This window comes from Panulirus ornatus, chromosome 2 (assembly GCF_036320965.1).
Source record: "Panulirus ornatus isolate Po-2019 chromosome 2, ASM3632096v1, whole genome shotgun sequence".
Taxonomy (NCBI): Eukaryota; Metazoa; Arthropoda; class Malacostraca; order Decapoda; family Palinuridae; genus Panulirus; species Panulirus ornatus.
This window is the reverse complement of record NC_092225.1, coordinates 102,528,407-102,546,993: the sequence shown is the minus strand read 5'-3', so window position 1 is coordinate 102,546,993 and position 18,587 is coordinate 102,528,407. Positions and strand designations below refer to the sequence as shown.

The following is an 18,587-nucleotide window of genomic DNA, read 5'->3' as shown; positions in this document are numbered from 1 at the left end:
AGCCTGGCTGCCCTGTGCTAGTGGCCTGTCAAGAATGAGGCACAAAAGGCTAAGAAACAGCACTGGTATCTACTAGTTATGCTGAGTAGTAAAAGGGACAAGTGATTAAGGGTGATGGCACTGAATGTAAATGGGATTACTGGAGAGAGTAAAAGGAGAAAGATTACAGAGAAGCTTGAGTTATAACTTGGATGTGCTGGGGCTTGGGGAAACTCATATTCTTCGGAAGGGTATATGGAGTGAAAATGAAAATATTGGAGGGTGTGAAAGGAGTGGTATGAATGGGAAGCACTGAAAATTGTCGGAAGAGGGAAATAAGGATGTGCAATTTTGTTATCACCAAGAGTGTGGCAGGGTGGTACAGGGCATGGATGGAATGGATCAAGAATAGTTTGGGTGAAAGGAGAGGTTGGAGTTGTGAAGTATGCATAGGTATGTGAACATGAAGATTGTATGAGGTAAGGATGAAATTGATTATTTCTGGAGAAATTTGAATGACTCTGTAAACAATTTTGAGAATGAGAGAAATATGGTCCTAATGTGTGATATGAATGCAAAAGTGGGATATGATGATGTTGGCGAGATAGTTGGTAATTGGAGATTGCCTGAGTAAATGAGAATGGAAGTTTTCTTGTGGACGTTTGTGCTGAGAGGGATTTATTCCTTGCAAACACCTTTTCGCAACACAAGATGACCCATAGGTACATGGATGAGGAATGATGGAAGAGAAGAGCAAAGGGCTTTGATTGACTGTGTGGCTGTGGATGAAAAACTGAGAAAGGCCATGCCAGATGTTGGAGTAGTAACAATGCTCTTTGGAGACTCGAACCATTTTACAGGTTTTTCATGGATGAGGATCTGGGAGAAATGGAGATATGGTGAAAGGAAGAATAGAGGAGTAAAAGTGTTAGCAAACGAGAAGATGAATCAGAAAGAATGCAGGGAGGAGTATGGAAGGAAGATAACTGAAAGCATAGGTGGAAGTGCAGTGTCTGTAGTGATGCAGCCATGTGTGAATGAGGTGTTTCAAATGTTGAGAGAGGTACTATGAAAGGTTGTAGAATTTGTAGTTAGATACAAGGTCATGAGATATAGTAATAAAAAGAGCAGTGCATAATACTTGGAAGAGATTAGAAAAGCTGTGTAAGAGAAGAAAAAGGCATATGGTAGGTTGCTCGAAACGAATGTACTGGTGGAAGTTCAGCAAAGGAGGAGGGAAGAATATGAAATGTGTATGTAAATTATCAAGAAGGTGAAAATGGAGCAAAAGAAAGAGTAGATGAAGATTTTAGAAGAAAGTTGAATGAAAAGTTTTGGTAAAATGATAAAAATTATACTGGAAGGAGGTGAAAAAGGAAAGTGGTGGAGCTAAGAGTGGAAATGTTAATGTGAGAAGTAAGGAAGGGAGTTAATGAATCAAAAGGAGGAAGTGAAAGGAAGATGGAAAGAGTATTTTGAAGAACTGATGAATTTAGGAGAAGGGAAGGTAGCAGTTGTTAAATGCATTGATATGGAGGTTGAAGGGAAGACAATGCAAGTGTAAGGGCCTTTAGCAAAAAGGGCAATAATAGGCTGTGGGTAGGAAAGACACCTGAAGTGGATTGGATTACAGCTGAAATGCTGTAGTATGGACAAGAAAGTGTGATAGAGAGGCTGCATCTGATATATGATTTAGCATGAAAAGAAAAGGTGCCTGAGGATTGGGTGAAAGCTATTATTGTTCCTTTATTCAAAGGAAAAGGTGCTAAGGATGTATGTAGCAATTGTAGGAGAATAAGTCTGTTAAGTATACCAGGAAAAGTGAATGCAAGAATATTAATTGACAGAGTGGTGTAAGTGACTTAATGCATTGTAAGTGAGGAGCAAGGAGTTTTAGGAGAAGTAGAGAATTTGTGGATCAAACTTTTGTGGTGAACATAACTATGGAAAAGTGTTTAGTGAATGTTTTGAAGTTGTATGCAGCTTTTATGGATCTGGAGAAAGCATATGACAGAGTAGAGTGGAATTATCTATGGGATGTGTTAAGGATATATGTGATAGGGGGACAACTGTTGGATGGTGTGAAAGTTCCCCATTGAGGAAAAATGCATGTGAAAGATTTTGGAGAGATGAGTGAAAGTTTCAGTAAGCATGTAGGTGTGAGGCTGGGCTGAGTGATGTCACTATGGTTTTCTAATATCTTGATTTGTCTTTGGTCCTCTCATTCCGTATGTCTTCTGTCTGAAGCTTTGTTAAAACATGAAAGCACTCAGGATCTTGTGTTTCCTTTTCCATGTGGATTTATCTGCATATATTTATATGTGGATGGAATGATAAGTAAGATGAAAGCAAAACTAGAAAAAGGTGGCGCAGAGATGGAGTGTGGCTGTGAGATATGGTAACAACTGGCAAGCCTGTTTGTGGATGATACTGTGTTGTTTTCTGAGAGTGAAGAGGAGAGGCAGAAAGTTGTGTGTCTTATGATGCGTGTCAGCATTAGTGATTAAAGGTAAATACAACTAAAACTAAAGTAATAGTGTTTGAAAGGAAATAGAGTGAAATTATAGATTTATAAAACCACATAGAGTAAAAGAAGAAAGTGTACTAAACTGTCCTTTGGATGTTGGGGAGAAAGACTGGAAGAGTTGAGAGAATGTAAGTTTGTAGGAGCTGTCTTGGGTAAGTTTGGTGAAATGGAAGAGTAGATAAGAGTGAAAGAACAGTAGAGAGAAAAAGAATCATTAATAGAATAATGAAGGGCTGAGGTGTAAGTTTGGAAGTTAAGAGAAGACTAGGGACAACACAGTCCTCCCATCCCTGACCTATGCAGCTAAGACATGGAATGAGTCATAAAGGTCAAGAATCTAGGCTACAGAAATGAGCTATTTGAGAGGAGCATGTGGTATGATTAGATGGAATGAAGAAAGTAATGAAAAGGTGTTTGAGAAATGGCAAGGAATGAATTGTGGAGTGGGTGAAATGTAATACTTGGAGGTGGTTTGGGCACATGAAAAAATGCAAGACTGGGAGTTTGCAAGGAAATTGTATGATGGTACAGTTAAAAAGGTTAGTGTGAGAGGAAAACCACCTGACATGGGCAAACAGAGAGATAGAATACTGGTGGGAGAGAAATGGTGGAAGCAGGCGTGGAATGGTGTGTGCCGTGGCCACCCCCTTAATGTGAGTTCCCAGAGGAAATGGGCATCAGAGATGTAGATAGATAGATAGATGGGGGATTCTGAATACAAGAGTGGATGATGGAAGGCATGGGATACCTGGTGTAAATGAAAATGGGAAACAGCTTGTTGAACTGGTGCTGATATATGACTTGATTTGGGATACAATTTTAAAGAAGTGCATTCTAGGTTGTTTGGTTTGATGTTCATGGGCATTATTGTATTAAGTATTAATCGGTTGTTGGATATGAATGTGCTGAGAAGGACAAGGTCTGATTATCTCCTGGTGGAGGCAAATGTGAAAGTTTAAGTGGTTTTAGGAAAAGAGCAAATGATGTGTGAGAAGGAATTGTTGAAAGTGAGTGAGCCTGGAAAAAGAGGCCTGTGTATGTGCATGACAACGAAAAGATAGAGTTGAGAGTGGCACAAGGTGAGAGTAGATGAAATTGGGGAATGGGTAAGGATTGGAAGGTATTTTGAGAGGCAGTGCTAAGTAGGTAAAATGTGTATTATGTATAAGGTGGGATGTTGGTATATATATAAAAGAAAGGGTAGTTAATGGTGGGATGAAGCTGAATTGATAGTGGAAGATGAAAGGGTAGTATGGATTATATCTCCAAGAATGGGAGGCATAAAAGGGAAAGTGGCCTGAGTTCAAAAGAAAAGACAGAAGCAAAAAATTTTAAGAGTGCAAACAAGAGGTAGGTTGAGAGAGTACTGATATACTCAATGAAGGATAAGAGAATATTTTAGATGGAGGTGAATAGTAAAAGGAGAACAAGAGAACAAATGAGGGGGAATGGATGAGGAAGTGGTGACAGACAATGAAGATATGTAAATGAGGTTGGGTATTTTGAAGGACTGTTGAATGTGTCAGATGTCAGCAGCGGATGCATTGTGACTGGGATGAGTTAGTGTGTGAAGTGTGAGTTCTGATGAATGGTTTGGTGAAGAGAGAGGTAGTGAAAATCTTACAGAAGACTAAGTGTGACAATGTAGCAAAAGTGGTGGTATTGTACTTGAATTTCTCATGAAATGGAGTGCCATTGATTATTAGTAAGGCCCAAGGTGAGGTACTTGAGGACTGACAGAATGCATGAGCAGCGCCCTTATGAAAAGGCAAGGTGAAAAAAATGAGAGCTTGATTTACAAATGTATGATTCTATTGAATATACCTGGTTAGATGCAAGAGGAAACGATAACTGAGGAGGAGCAATGTAGCTTCAGGAGAGGCAAAGAAGTGTGAACAAAGTGTTTCCTTTTAAAATCTTGTGTGAGAAATACTTGGAGAAAGACAGGTTTTTGTAATTGGTATTTATGGGCCTAGAGAATACATTTGATTAGGATTGACAGAGAAGCCTTATGGAAGATGTTTTGAGTACATGGTGTTTGAGGAAATCTAAAAGTTGTAAGAAGATTTTACTAGGAGAGTTAGGTTTTTTTTTTTTTTGTTTTTTGCTTTGTCGCTGTCTCCCGCGTTTGCGAGGTAGCGCAAGGAAACAGACGAAAGAAATGGCCCAACCCACCCCCATACACATGTATATACATACGTCCACACACGCAAATATACATACCTACACGGCTTTCCATGGTTTACCCCAGACGCTTCACATGCCCTGATTCAATCCACTTACAGCACGTCAACCCCGGTATACCACATCGCTCCAATTCACTCTATTCCTTGCCCTCCTTTCACCCTCCTGCATGTTCAGGCCCCGATCACACAAAATCTTTTTCACTCCATCTTTCCACCTTCAATTTGGTCTCCCACTTCTCCTCGTTCCCTCCACCTCCGACACATATATCCTCTTGGTCAATCTTTCCTCACTCATTCTCTCCATGTGCCCAAACCATTTCAAAACACCCTCTTCTGCTCTCTCAACCACGCTCTTTTTATTTCCACACATCTCTCTTACCCTTACGTTACTTACTCGATCAAACCACCTCACACCACACATTGTCCTCAAACATCTCATTTCCAGCACATCCATCCTCCTGCGCACAACTCTATCCATAGCCCACGCCTCGCAACCATACAACATTGTTGGAACCACTATTCCTTCAAACATACCCATTTTCGCTTTCCGAGATAATGTTCTCGACTTCCACACATTCTTCAAGGCTCCCAGAATTTTCACCCCCTCCCCCACCCTATGATCCACTTCCGCTTCCATGGTTCCATCCGCTGCCAGATCCACTCCCAGATATCTAAAACACTTCACTTCCTCCAGTTTTTCTCCATTCAAACTTACCTCCCAGTTGACTTGACCCTCAACCCTACTGTACCTAATAACCTTGATCTTATTCACATTTACTCTTAACTTTCTTCTTTCACCCACTTTACCAAACTCAGTCACCAGCTTCTGCAGTTTCTCACATGAATCAGCCACCAGCGCTGTATCATCAGCGAACAACAACTGACTCACTTCCCAAGCTCTCTCATCCCCAACAGACTTCATACTTGCCCCTCTTTCCAAAACTCTTGCATTCACCTCCCTAACAACCTCATCCCTAAACAAATTAAACAACCATGGAGACATCACACACCCCTGCCGCAAACCTACATTCACTGAGAACCAATCACTTTCCTCTCTTCCTACGCGTACACATGCCTTACATCCTCGATAAAAACTTTTCACTGCTTCTAACAACTTGCCTCCCACACCATATATTCTTAATACCTTCCACAGAGCATCTCTGTCAACTCTATCATATGCCTTCTCCAGATCCATAAATGCTACATACAAATCCATTTGCTTTTCTAAGTATTTCTCACATACATTCTTCAAAGCAAACACCTGATCCACACATCCTCTACAACTTCTAAAACCACACTGCTCTTCCCCAATCTGATGCTCTGTATATGCCTTCACCCTCTCAATCAATACCCTCCCATATTATTTACCAGGAATACTCAACAAACTTATACCTCTGTAATTTGAGAGTTAGGTATGTGTGCAAATATTAAGGAAGGTAAGTGTTACAGGATCAAAATGGGTGTTTGATGTTGCCATGGCTTTCTTTGTGAATAGGATGATGAAGGAGGTAAGTTTAAGTGTTTGAAGCATGGGGCAGGTCAATAATATGTTAGAAACGGGGGGAGCTTGGTGAGGTGCATCAGGTGTTGTTTGTAGATGAGATAGAAGCACAAGATGCTGATGTCCGAGGTTATGGAATGTGTATGAAAGGAGGAAGCTGAATTACTGTAAAGTCCCAGTCTCCTTGGTTAGTATATTCTAACCACCCACCACCCTTGTATTAAATCAGTAGTTCTTCTTTACTTCCTTTTTAACCATTTTTGCCGTTTCTCGTTATGGCCTCTGGTATTGTACTGCCTGAGGAAATGTTTATTGTAATCCTATTCGAGCTGATTAGGAAGATTGAAGGCTGTCATCAGATTCCTCCATCGTTTGTGGTGGAAAAAGCTTTGTAGTGGTTCAGTCCCCTTAATTCAGGTGTCATCTTAATTGCTTTTCTCTAGGACCCTCTTAATCAGATCTTTGTGCTTCTTTGGATGTAGTGATGAGACTTAAGAAGCATTGTCCAGGTTTGGTCTATATTGTAAATAGCTTGTTAATTAACACATTTTCTTAATCATGAGCAGTGCTTGAATGATTTCCATAATCATGAACAGTGCATGAATGATTTTCACAATCATGAACAGTGCTTGAATGCAATTTTGATATTTCCTAGCAAACAGTTTACATCTTTTGCAGTTCTCCAGAATTGTGTCTAGCCCCAGATATCTTTTTCAATCGCAGATTCCTGTAGTTTACTTCCCACCAGGTAAAAAGCACTTTAATACCTTCTTTCATTGTGTTCCATCTTCATTATTTTGCGCTTCGATTTGATTTCATTATTCTTTTTCCTAACCAGCTTTTGAGTCTGTAAAGGCCCCCTGTAAGCTGATGCAATCACTGTCATTCATTCTGTAATGATCTTGGCACTACTCTGCAAACACGTTTAGGTAAGAATCCAGTCTGCCCCACCAAGGATGATAGTGGGCTCGATACTAAGCCCTACAGCACAATACTTGTGACAGCCCACTTCAAGGATATCCTGTTTCGTATGGTCAAAGATAATCTTCTTTCTGGTAAAGGAATCTGCCCCTTTTTCTCGGCTGTAATTTTAATTTCTTTATCATCCTCAGTGCTACAGAGTCAAAAGATTTCTGGCAGTTAAGGAACACACAGTCTAGAAAAAAAATTACCCATTCATCTCATTAATGTATGACGAAGTTCACTCTGTCATTTCAGTATTGAAGATTCATAATGTAAGACCTCCTTCCCTGAAACCTTTATTCCCCCAGTTACGTACTCTTTCTTGTGCAGGTATAGGTTGTACCTCTTTAATTCAGTGCTCTGTGGTCCAGAAGCTCCCATGGTCTAGCACATTTTGAATCTGCCTCCATTAGTTTGTGGATCTGCCACAAAGGCAGGGTTGTTAGCAGTTTTAATGTGCTAAAATCTGTTTACACTGCAGCCAGGCTAATCAACAGTCCTGTTAATTTTTTTATAGCCCCAAAACAAGTGTATAATGCTGATGAATCTGCCCTGTATTGGCAACGTATGCCATGAAAAACCCTTGCCCAAGATATTGAGAAGTCTCCATCTGGGGTTAAGGATTTCAAAGATAGGGTAACACTTCTTAGCTGCAGGAAATCTGCAGGAACACATAAAACCAAGCTGATAATAATTGGTAAGATGGTTTTCCTGGGGGCCTTTAAAAGGGTCAATTACTGTTTTCCACTGTCTAGTAATGGCCAGGTTCCAAGGTTGCCAAATTAAAGAGGTAACACCTGTAGTCATTCATTTGCTTCCTTATTATAGTTCAGTGCAAATTCCCAATCACTTTTCATAAGTGTAGGCACATTTGTCATCCTCCTCATTTTGGAACTACCCTTTCTACTTGGGACATATTACACTAACATTTTAAGTAGCTTAGCCAAACATATCTTCAGCACACATGGGGGGACTTCCTCGGGACCATGGGCCAAATAATGGTAAAATTGTTGTAATAGCCTTCCTTTTTTGTGTTGGCTAAGATGGCACGAGCAATTATCAATCTATTTATAATTTCCCCAGGACCCCATAATATGAAAGGATCCTGGTATTAACTAAGCACTTGCAGCTCCAAAGCTGCTCTATTTCCAATAGCAGGGGAATGACAGACTATGGAGTGAGAAGCCATTTGCATTCTAACCTCATGCAGGTGGATTCTGGTTACACCACACAAGCAGCTGAATACAATAATCAAGGACACCTTGCTAATGCTTTATATATTTATACCTTAGCCTAAGCCAGGTACCCAATTTATAAAGCAGCCCCTTAGGAAGGAAGAACAGTTGGGTTGACTGGAAACAAATTGTTGCGACCAGGATTTGAACCTACTTGGGTTTCTTTCTCCCATCATCTTGCTAATAGTGTTGCAGTATTGTCCTCCATTCTGAAAACATTTATTAAATTAATCTTTCAGCTCCTCACATATTTCCCTGTCATCTTCAGGAGTTCTTCCCTCCAAGCTTCTTAGCCTAATTTTGCTGTTCTTGAACTAGTGGTTTGCTTCTGGTGAACTTGGAGAATTTTGGGATCGTCTTTTGCTTGTCCACAATGCCCTTCTTAAACTATCTCTGCTCCCCCCTCTGTACCTTGCAGAACTTGTTTGTTTTGCTCCTGTGTATGGGAGGGAGTTATACACTTGTGGGGACCCATCTCTTGAACACATTCTACTGTCATACTGCCTCTAGGATCTATGAATCTGTCTACTTTAACCATGTCCTCAGTCAGTCTGTTCCATTCATTAACCACTCTTACATTAAAAATGTACAATTTTCGTACTTAATTTCATGTTATATCGTATGGTTGCTCCATCCCTACATCTCTCAAAGAAGTGTCCACTTCGTCAGTCTCTTAAAATCTTAAAGGTTGTGATTAGATCACCCCTCAGTCTTCTCTTTTCCAAGGTGGATATAAACTGAAAGCCTTTAGCCTTTCCTTGTAGCTTGGCTTTCTTTATTCTGGAACACCATCCATATTGCCCTCTTTTGGACTTTATGAGTTCTCTGTGCTGCTTTAGGTGCAGTGACCAAACCTGAGAGGCATATACAAGTTTTGACCTTATATTGGGTATGAATAGCTTGCTAAATATTTTCTTGTCTATACATATACTTGAAAGCTGTTGTTATTTGCCAGCAGGCAGTTTGTCTCCTTCACCATTCTCCTAATATGTGATTGTGATGACATATTAAAGATGATTTCTACTCAGAAGTCCCTCTCACAAATAGAATCCTGACACTTGTTTCCTGCAAGGAAATAATCATATTAAGGCCTTCTCTTGCTTTGTCCCATCCTCTTTACATTTGCTCTGGTAGAATTTAATCACTGATGTTTCAGACCAACTTTAGAGACTTGTTTTGGTCCACATAAACTGCTGCAATCTTCCTTGCTTTTCACTTCCCTCATGACCTTTGCATCATCTGTAAGCATATTTAGGTAGGATTCCATACCTTCAGGCAAATGATTATTATAAGATCAAGAAGATTAATGGACCCAGACCCAAACCCTTAGGTATTCTGCTGGTCATTTCAACCCATCTGAAAAAGGCTTCTTAGACATGCATCTTTAGTTCCCTCCTACTGAGATAATCTATTGTCCATCATAGGAGTTTCCCCTGTTATTCCTCCAATTTGGTACAATTTCAAATGTCTTCTGGCAGTCCAGGTACAGACAATCCACTCAGCCTTCCCTTTAGTTTATGACTGAGCTCACTTTCTTTTAAAACTCAAGAGGTTATTTACAGATGACCTTTCCCTAAAACCATGCTGTCTCTCACTTATGAAGTTTCTCCTCCACAAAAGGTCATCGACTTGCTTTCTAATAATCTTTTCTAGAACCTACATACCTCACATATTAGTGAGATCTGTAGTTTAATGCTTGTTTCTGGTCTCCTATCTTATATATAAGTATGACATTACCTTTAAGGAGTCCCTTGGCACTATGTTTCCCTCTAGTGACAACTTGAACAGTAATTCAAGTGGTTTATCAAGCATATCTGCACACATCTTTAACACTTATAACAAAATTTCATCAGGCTAGCTGCAGTATAGTTAATATCTCCTTTATTGTACAACCCGGAGTTCTTTTACCTGAAGACATTTCCTATTGAACCATGTCTTTTTCTGTTTTGATCCTCCTCCTCTATAGGCTTCCAAAGGTAGTCACATTCTGATCCCTTCATTGTAGATTTCACACAGTTCTTTGTTTCACTGGTCCATACTCATGTTATTCAACTTCCGCTCTCAGTCTAAACTCTCAAAAAACTTGATAAGGTCTACAGAGTTGCCTTGACCATATTTCCTCTTTGGTTCCTGTCCCCCCTGTTGCATCCTCCTCCATAAAGTACTTTTACCTATTTTCTGTTTTTGATATTTCTGTTAATATTTACCAGAATTTACTGGTATTAAACTGATTTGTGCCAGTAATAATAGCAAATTTATTGTGTATCCCATGCTCTTCCTGTGAGTGGAAGCACAAAAGGATTACAGAAGTCATAAAGGGGCTTGGTCAGACCCCAATGGGTTAATAGTAGAGGTTGTTATAAAGTTGATTCATTGTATATGTGTCATTACATAAAAAAATTCATATAGCAAGTTTTATCAACTAGATACAAAATGTGGATACAGTGCATACTTAAAATTTCAGGTATCTTGTTGACAATTAGTTGTTGTGACATATCTTGCAGGGCTTATTTAGATTTGTCCATAAAAGGCTCTATTTTTCACATTCTAAGACATAGTGTTCTAATTTGTGTCCAAATCTTTGGCCTGAAACTTTACAATTCACATGATTAAGATCTCCAGATAGGCCAAAACACCAATAGTACCTATTGCCTAGCCCTATTCTAGCAGTTACATCTTGTAATCTGCTGATCTTATTGTTTTCTCCATGTACATGTTTTTCTTTACACATTTCCTGTAATGAAAAATGTTTCTACTTGTATGTTTCTGAAGTTATCTACATGCCTCAAAGAGGTCTGTTAGTTCCTTTCTAATTACAGCTTTGAGGCTTCTGATTGACTGCCCAATGTTTTTTCAACATCTCCATTGCTGAATGCAAATATGGCGTAAAGCATAAGGTTTGTCATGTTCACGGAGGCATATGTGAGAGGAAATTTATAACAATTTGATTTGATTCCTTTGAACAATAATGATAATGAGTGAGTATTTGTCTCTGGCTTCAGAGACTAACATGATACATTTTGATCTCAGGGTGTTAAGGTCAAGTAGTGAAGATAAAAGAATCATAGACAATTAAACCTTCTGTGGCTGTGATTTCTACCAGCTCAAGAAAAATAAGTATGGTGGACAACACAGTTTGTAGGGTAGATGCCCAATTGTTAATTCTACCATTCTTTTTGAATCTATAATCATTGGGCTGGATCACAGTGGTACTACTACCTACCCTCCCAGAGGCAAAATTGCAAGAAACATTAGTACAGATGCACTGGCTGTTATTTTCAGCCTGGAGTTTATGTTTTGCCAAAGTGTTGAAGGTGAAGACTATAAGTAACTAGATTCATTAGTGGATAAGTAAGTATAGTGATGTCAAAGGGAGTTATTTGCCCCAAAGGTAAGAAATGCTGTTGCTCCCTAGTTTTCTTCAAATTACGTACCCCAAACATTGCCATGTGTTTGGCTGCAATTTGGATCCATTTAGATTCACTTGTGCCACGTCATATATGATTTAACAATTCTTTAGAGACAACACTATCTGAATCACCATGCAGAAGTTTCAGTCCTATGAGAAGACTGATTTCAAGTATCCTGGCTTCAGTGCTAGGAATACTAAGTTCCTTCCACATGTTGAGTACTTTAGTGGTCTTCAGGCAACCATGTATGATTCTTAAGGCTCTATTTTGCATTTTTTCAAGTCTGTAGATACCTATACTGTTTTGCAGGACCAAAACTGGTGCATGGTAATCTATTAGAGACCTAATATAAGCTATGTATATCACTTTAATGATTCTGATATTTGCCTCGTAACTAGGATTGTGTCCTGCAATAGCTGTAAGAACTGTACCTGTACATTGTTGGTTTAGTTTTTGCACACCAGCTGCAATACATGGGACTGAGACACCAAAATATATAAAGGAGACATAGTCAATCTGTTTTCCATCAATTTACAGTTCAGATGGTCTGCTCCTGTCACTAACCTGTTTATTGAAGACCTTTATTTCATCTATAGAAAGGATAAAGCCAAGGCTTTCACAAGCAGCGCATATGCATTTAAAAGTAGTTTGCATTTTATGATATGTTTTTGTGTATATAAGAATATCATCAGCATAACTAATAGTAATATTTCTGGAACACAAGTCGATTTCAGTAATGCATTGATTAGTACACTGAACAAGGTGGGGGCCATGTACTTCACTTTAGGGAGTGGCAAGTAGCGTGTCTTTAACTTCAGTTTTGTAGCCTTAAAACAACACAGGAGACTTTCTATTTGAGAGATGGCAGAGTATCTAGTGCAGAAGCTGGCGACCTATGTCCAATTTTGATAACTTTTGCAAAATACCTTACCTGTTAGCAGCATCAAGTGCAGCTTATTGGTCAAGAAATGTGGTGTACTTATGCTGTCTGTCCTCAAGAACTGTAAGGAAAGTAATGATATGCTTGTGTACACTTTTGCCATGTAAGAAACCACTAATATTAGGAGACATGTTCTTAGGAGACATATCTTTGGATTTTTATCGAGGATGTAAGGCATGTGTACGTGTAGGAAGAGAGGAAAGTGATTGGTTCTCAGTGAATGTAGGTTTGCGGCAGGGGTGTGTGATGTCTCCATGGTTGTTTAATTTGTTTATGGATGGGGTTGTTAGGGAGGTGAATGCAAGAGTTTTGGAAAGAGGGGCAAGTATGAAGTCTGTTGGGGATGAGAGAGCTTGGGAAGTGAGTCAGTTGTTGTTCGCTGATGATACAGCGCTGGTGGCTGATTCATGTGAGAAACTGCAGAAGCTGGTGACTGAGTTTGGTAAAGTGTGTGGAAGAAGAAAGTTAAGAGTAAATGTGAATAAGAGCAAGGTTATTAGGTACAGTAGGGTTGAGGGTCAAGTCAATTGTGAGGTGAGTTTGAAAGGAGAAAAACTGGAGGAAGTAAAGTGTTTTAGATATCTGGGAGTGGATCTGGCAGCGGATGGAACCATGGAAGCAGAAGTGGATCATAGGGTGGGGGAGGGGGCGAAAATTCTGGGAGCCTTGGAGAATGTGTGGAAGTCGAGAACATTATCTCAGAAAGCAAAAATGGGTATGTTTGAAGGAATAGTGGTTCCAACAATGTTGTATGGTTGCGAGGCGAGGGCTATGGATAGAGTTGTGCGCAGGAGGATGGATGTGCTGGAAATGAGATGTTTGAGGACAATGTGTGGTGTGAGGTGGTTTGATCGAGTAAGTAACGTAAGGGTAAGAGAGATGTGTGGAAATAAAAAGAGCGTGGTTGAGAGAGCAGAAGAGGGTGTTTTGAAATGGTTTGGGCACATGGAGAGAATGAGTGAGGAAAGATTGACCAAGAGGATATATGTGTCGGAGGTGGAGGGAACGAGGAGAAGAGGGAGACCAAATTGGAGGTGGAAAGATGGAGTGAAAAAGATTTTGTGTGATCGGGGCCTGAACATGCAGGAGGGTGAAAGGAGGGCAAGGAATAGAGTGAATTGGAGCGATGTGGTATACCGGGGTTGACGTGCTGTCAGTGGATTGAATCAAGGCATGTGAAGCGTCTGGGGTAAACCATGGAAAGCTGTGTAGGTATGTATATTTGCGTGTGTGGACGTATGTATATACATGTGTATGGGGGTGGGTTGGGCCATTTCTTTCGTCTGTTTCCTTGCGCTACCTCGCAAACGCGGGAGACAGCGAGAAAGCAAAAAAAAAAAAAAAAAAAAAAAAATCTTTGGATTTGTACAAAGTATCGTTAGTCTTAGGTGACAGCATGTTATAGCTAGAAGTAAGAGCCTATTTCGTGAGTGATTCATTAGCCTTTTGCAATGGGTTGGAATGAGACGCTAGTTTGCTTTTCATTCCAGTGATTCTGTTAATACCCTCCCAAGTTTGGTTTAGAGGAATTTGTTGATTTAGTGTACTAACAAACTATTCCCAGTCATCTTGTCTTTGTTCAATCAGTTGTTCCCTTGCTGCAGCAAGAGATGTTTGAAAATGTTTTAGCATTTTGGGTGTTGTGTTCAAAGTTGTCTATATCAATTACATATTTACCTAGCTATAAATTTAAGCTGTTTCAGTTCAGGGTCATTATAGTACTGATGTGGCCTATTGTAAGGTGCTTAATATTCATTCTACTCTCTGAAGTTAGCTTGCTTTGCTTAGAGAAATTGTATGAAGTCTCAAGGTTATCGTTAAAAGTTACTACATTTGTACAAATGTTCATAATCCTTGTATCAGTTAGAGATATAATTTATGAACCAATTTTGATGTTCTTTTTTCACTATTAATAATTTTCTGCTCAGTTTGACACCAGATAAGTTGACATTAGCTATAATTATTGTAACTGATATTAGCAGGTGGTCAAACATAAGATCATCAGCACTATCAGAACTGAGTTGTATAGGACAAGTTTAAGCCAATACACCTGTCAAGGATTCCCCATAATGTGTGTTGGTTGATTCTTACTGATGATTTGAACATCATCATATGTTTTTAGGAGTGAGATTAGACGTCTGCTGTTAGTGTTACTGAAGAAATCATCTAAATTCTTGTGTCAAGCATTAAGGTTTCCAATTAAGACAGTAGGTTCAGTATGTGAAAAGGTAAATCTGTGTGGTGAAGGAGGTTGGCAGGTGCATAGGTATTCAGTACACCAAGTGTAGAATTACTGCTGTGTACCATAATACTGTGGTATTGGAATACATGAGGTTTTTGGGAAGATAATGGTACATGAGACAGTGACTGTTTTATGTACATTAGATGCATGTTAGTAGATCTAGGATAATAGCATTTGTAATTTGGTAATTTATATGAAGGTTTGCCAGGGGGTGTTCAACATCCTTGTCCTTGGGAACAACCTTAAGGTGGAGGTCAGAATATCTTTTTTCATAGAGGCAATGTTCCAACAGATTATTGTGATGTCACTGTACTGTTGAGCGATGTTCCTGTTTGCCATTTTCATTAAAAGCTGCTTTGATCTCCCTTATGATGTCAAGTCTTTCATGTATTTCCTTATACTGATTTAGCACAATGTTTCTTGTATTTTCAGTAACTGTAGAATGACTCGGTAGGTCTCTAATTCTTAACCATTAAGATGCTTGGGAATTGTTTTCTTTAACAAGTTTTCAACCTCTGCTTCTTTTATCTCCCTATCATTATCAGTGTGTGAAGCACCACAAACTAATGTATCTCCTGATAGTAATACATTGTTGTTTATCTTTTCATTTTTAAAGGCATTATATGTTTTTGCTGCTCAGTAACCTATTTGCTTAGCTCATGTAATTTCTCACAGAGTACATCATTGTATTTGAACACATCAGCCTTCCTGTCATTACCATGTTCTGGTGTTCCCGCCACCTTTTGGTGTACATCAACCTTTTCACTTAGCAACTGGAATTTCTCACATAGCCCATTGATAGACTCATGCATGCTTACCTCCTTATCACCATGTACAGGTGTTCTTATTACTTGTTGGTATGCATCAACCTTATCACTTAGCATCTGCATTTTGTCACAAAGCACTTCAATAGATTTTGTTGAACTTTTATGGCTTTAAGTATTTCTTTCATTCTGCTTTTGGATTTCTTTCATATTTCTTTAAATTTCAATAATCACTTAATTTATTTTCTAGATCACTGTTGCCAACAATCTGTTTACTAGTTATACCGAGTGGTACCTGTATATTTGGGGAGACTACCCTATTCCTTGTCCTGCCAGGAGTTACCATGTTTTATGAGGTTTGAATTCCAGGAGTTCAACCAGCACTGGACATGGTGGGAGGAGATGGAGAGGCAGGTCTACGCTGTGGTTGCTCTTTAGGTTATTGGAGTGGAGATGGCCGCTTGGTGCAGTCTCCCCATTGTCAAGTTTTTTCTTACATCTTTGTGTGGGATGTCAACCTGCACATATACCATACCAGAAGGACTTAGATCTTGACATTCACCACAATTCTCATCTCTGGCATTTTTAACAATGCCGTCTTGGTTAAGACGATAGATATACACCAGGGACTATGAGTCTCCTTAGTGGGTCTTCACTACTGATCCAGTCTGCTATGACTTCTTTTTTAATTCTGATTTGTTTAACATTCTTGATGTTTTCATTTTGAAGGAGGATTGCAAGGTCTTGGTAGTTATGAAGTCCCAAGATGATGATGCTAGTCTTGTTAGGGTGTGCACAGTCATTTTGGAGATATCTACATATGTATACCTTCAAAAACATTGTTGGTTAGTTCTTCACTTAATTGTTGATGATTTTTTCAAGGTGACATGATTATTAGCATTGTTTCCGAAGTGAAATTTGGCCTGTGGATACTTTTGCCACATGTGTCAACCATTGATAATTACCTCTGTGCATTTGTCTGGTGGAAAGTTTCACTTTTTAGTACTGATCGTTTGACCTTGATAAAAGCTTGTCATCTGCCATAGGGGTTGCAAGTACAATTGGGTGGTGGTTGCCCAAGTCACTTTTTTAGGTCCTCCGTTTCTTTAGGGAAGACATCTCTGTCATGTTCACTCAGTGCTCTGTGTGGTAAAGGATAGCTTTCCTTGTGTGCAGCCAATGTTGGTCACAGGGAGAAGTATAGAGTAACTTCATCTACATGTGAGGGGCAGGATGGAGGCATGGTTGGCCTTGGGGTCAGGCACAATTAATACAGCTGTTGCTGGTGGGATTGGTATGCACGCCCCTGCCAAGACTCATGAGTAGGACAGGGCAACAAATGTCGTCCCTCTCTTCCTCCACAGAGCTACCCAAATATAGCTAGAGGGTACAGGTAGCTGCATGAAATGTTCACTCCCTGTGGTGCTGAGTAGAACATAGCAGGAACTGCCCTTAACCAATCCCACAAGAAATTTGACAGAGAAGAGCAGGGAATTCTATCCCTGTGGTGGTTAAGTGGATACTGTGTGACCCTTACTAAGAAGGCCAGTGCTCAACTTCTTTTATCTTGTTGCTATTCTTGCTATGATTTCCCCTTCCAGGCAGATTAAGCAAGTCTTAAGCTCTTTAATGAGTTTATCTCCACCATTCCAATGTTATTGCATTGCTTCCTCTACTACAATCTTTGTATTCTAACCTATTTACAAAGTATGGCACATGATAGGTTTGTTAGTATGTTGACAGAAGGAACAAGGAAAAGAAAACTTTGAAAGATGTAGAGAGAATTTATTGGGACCAGGGGTATTTCAGATGAAGATGCTAGAGCAGGAGTTCTTAACCTTCTTAACTTAATGTTCCCTTGCCTGGAACAGTATTTCTTTTTAAGACAAGTATTTTAGAGCGTACTGCTAATATTCCTTTATTACAATAGGTTTTGTGATAAAATCTTACATAGATGAGCATAAAAAAGAATTTTTTGTCATGTAAGAAATGTGCTGCAATATTATGGATGTTTTTTGGCTTTCCAGTTGATCATCAGGAAAATGGTTCAGAAACCACAGTTAAGGACCTTTGTGCTATTGCAATGAATGGATATAAGATGCAATAAAATCATTTTGTGCATGGAAATGCTGCTTTCTCTTGATAAAACTTTTGTATAAAGTGAAAAAGTAAGAAATACTATCATAACTAAGGGAGTCCATGTTTCTATGCAACACATGTGGCAAGGGTTGAGGATGGTATACGCGATGTTGCAGGAGGCTGTATTTAACTGATCCACACTGAATTGTGAATGAAGTTAGATAGATGGTATGAATGGTTGCAAAGTCAGGTATTTGAAGTTCCAGAGGAAAATGTACCAAAATATTGTTTACTCAGAATGACATGCTATAATTTCAATATACAAAAGTGGATTCATGCGATGTTTCTGCATTACTCCATATGTATTTTCAACTGTACTCTTCTGTTTATCTTAACTCAGTCTTCATTCATTAACAGATGGCATCCCAAGAGTTCTAGTAAACCGACTGTAACTCTCTTTACCAAGAATCCATGTCCTCTCTGCGATGTTGCTCTTGAGGTAAGTCTATTGAACTGCTTTATTTTTTTGTCCTGTGTGATTAAATATGATGTTTAGTCTCAATAACTTCACTAAATATGATGTTTAGTCTTAATAACTTCACCTTAATAGTGTCCTCTTCATTAAACGTATCTCACCAGATTGTTCTTCAGTCTGTTTTTATATGAGTGTATCATATGGGACAAGCATCCAATGTGGTTTAAGTCCATGATGAATGTAGATTTGAGCTTGTAATGATTTCATTTTGATGAGTAAACCACTT

The 18,587-nt window shown here is 39.2% G+C and overlaps 1 protein-coding gene across 2 annotated transcripts in view; it reads left to right on the top strand.

Moving 5' to 3' along the window:
• Acat1 (Acetyl-CoA acetyltransferase 1) overlaps window positions 1-18,587 on the top strand; it is a 78,232-nt gene that overhangs the window by 46,168 nt on the left and 13,477 nt on the right. For both annotated transcript variants that reach the window (XM_071680995.1, XM_071681004.1), the window contains exon 11: window positions 18,244-18,325. In XM_071680995.1, the coding sequence (XP_071537096.1) occupies window positions 18,244-18,325 (82 nt within the window). The remainder of the gene's footprint in view (window positions 1-18,243; window positions 18,326-18,587) is intronic.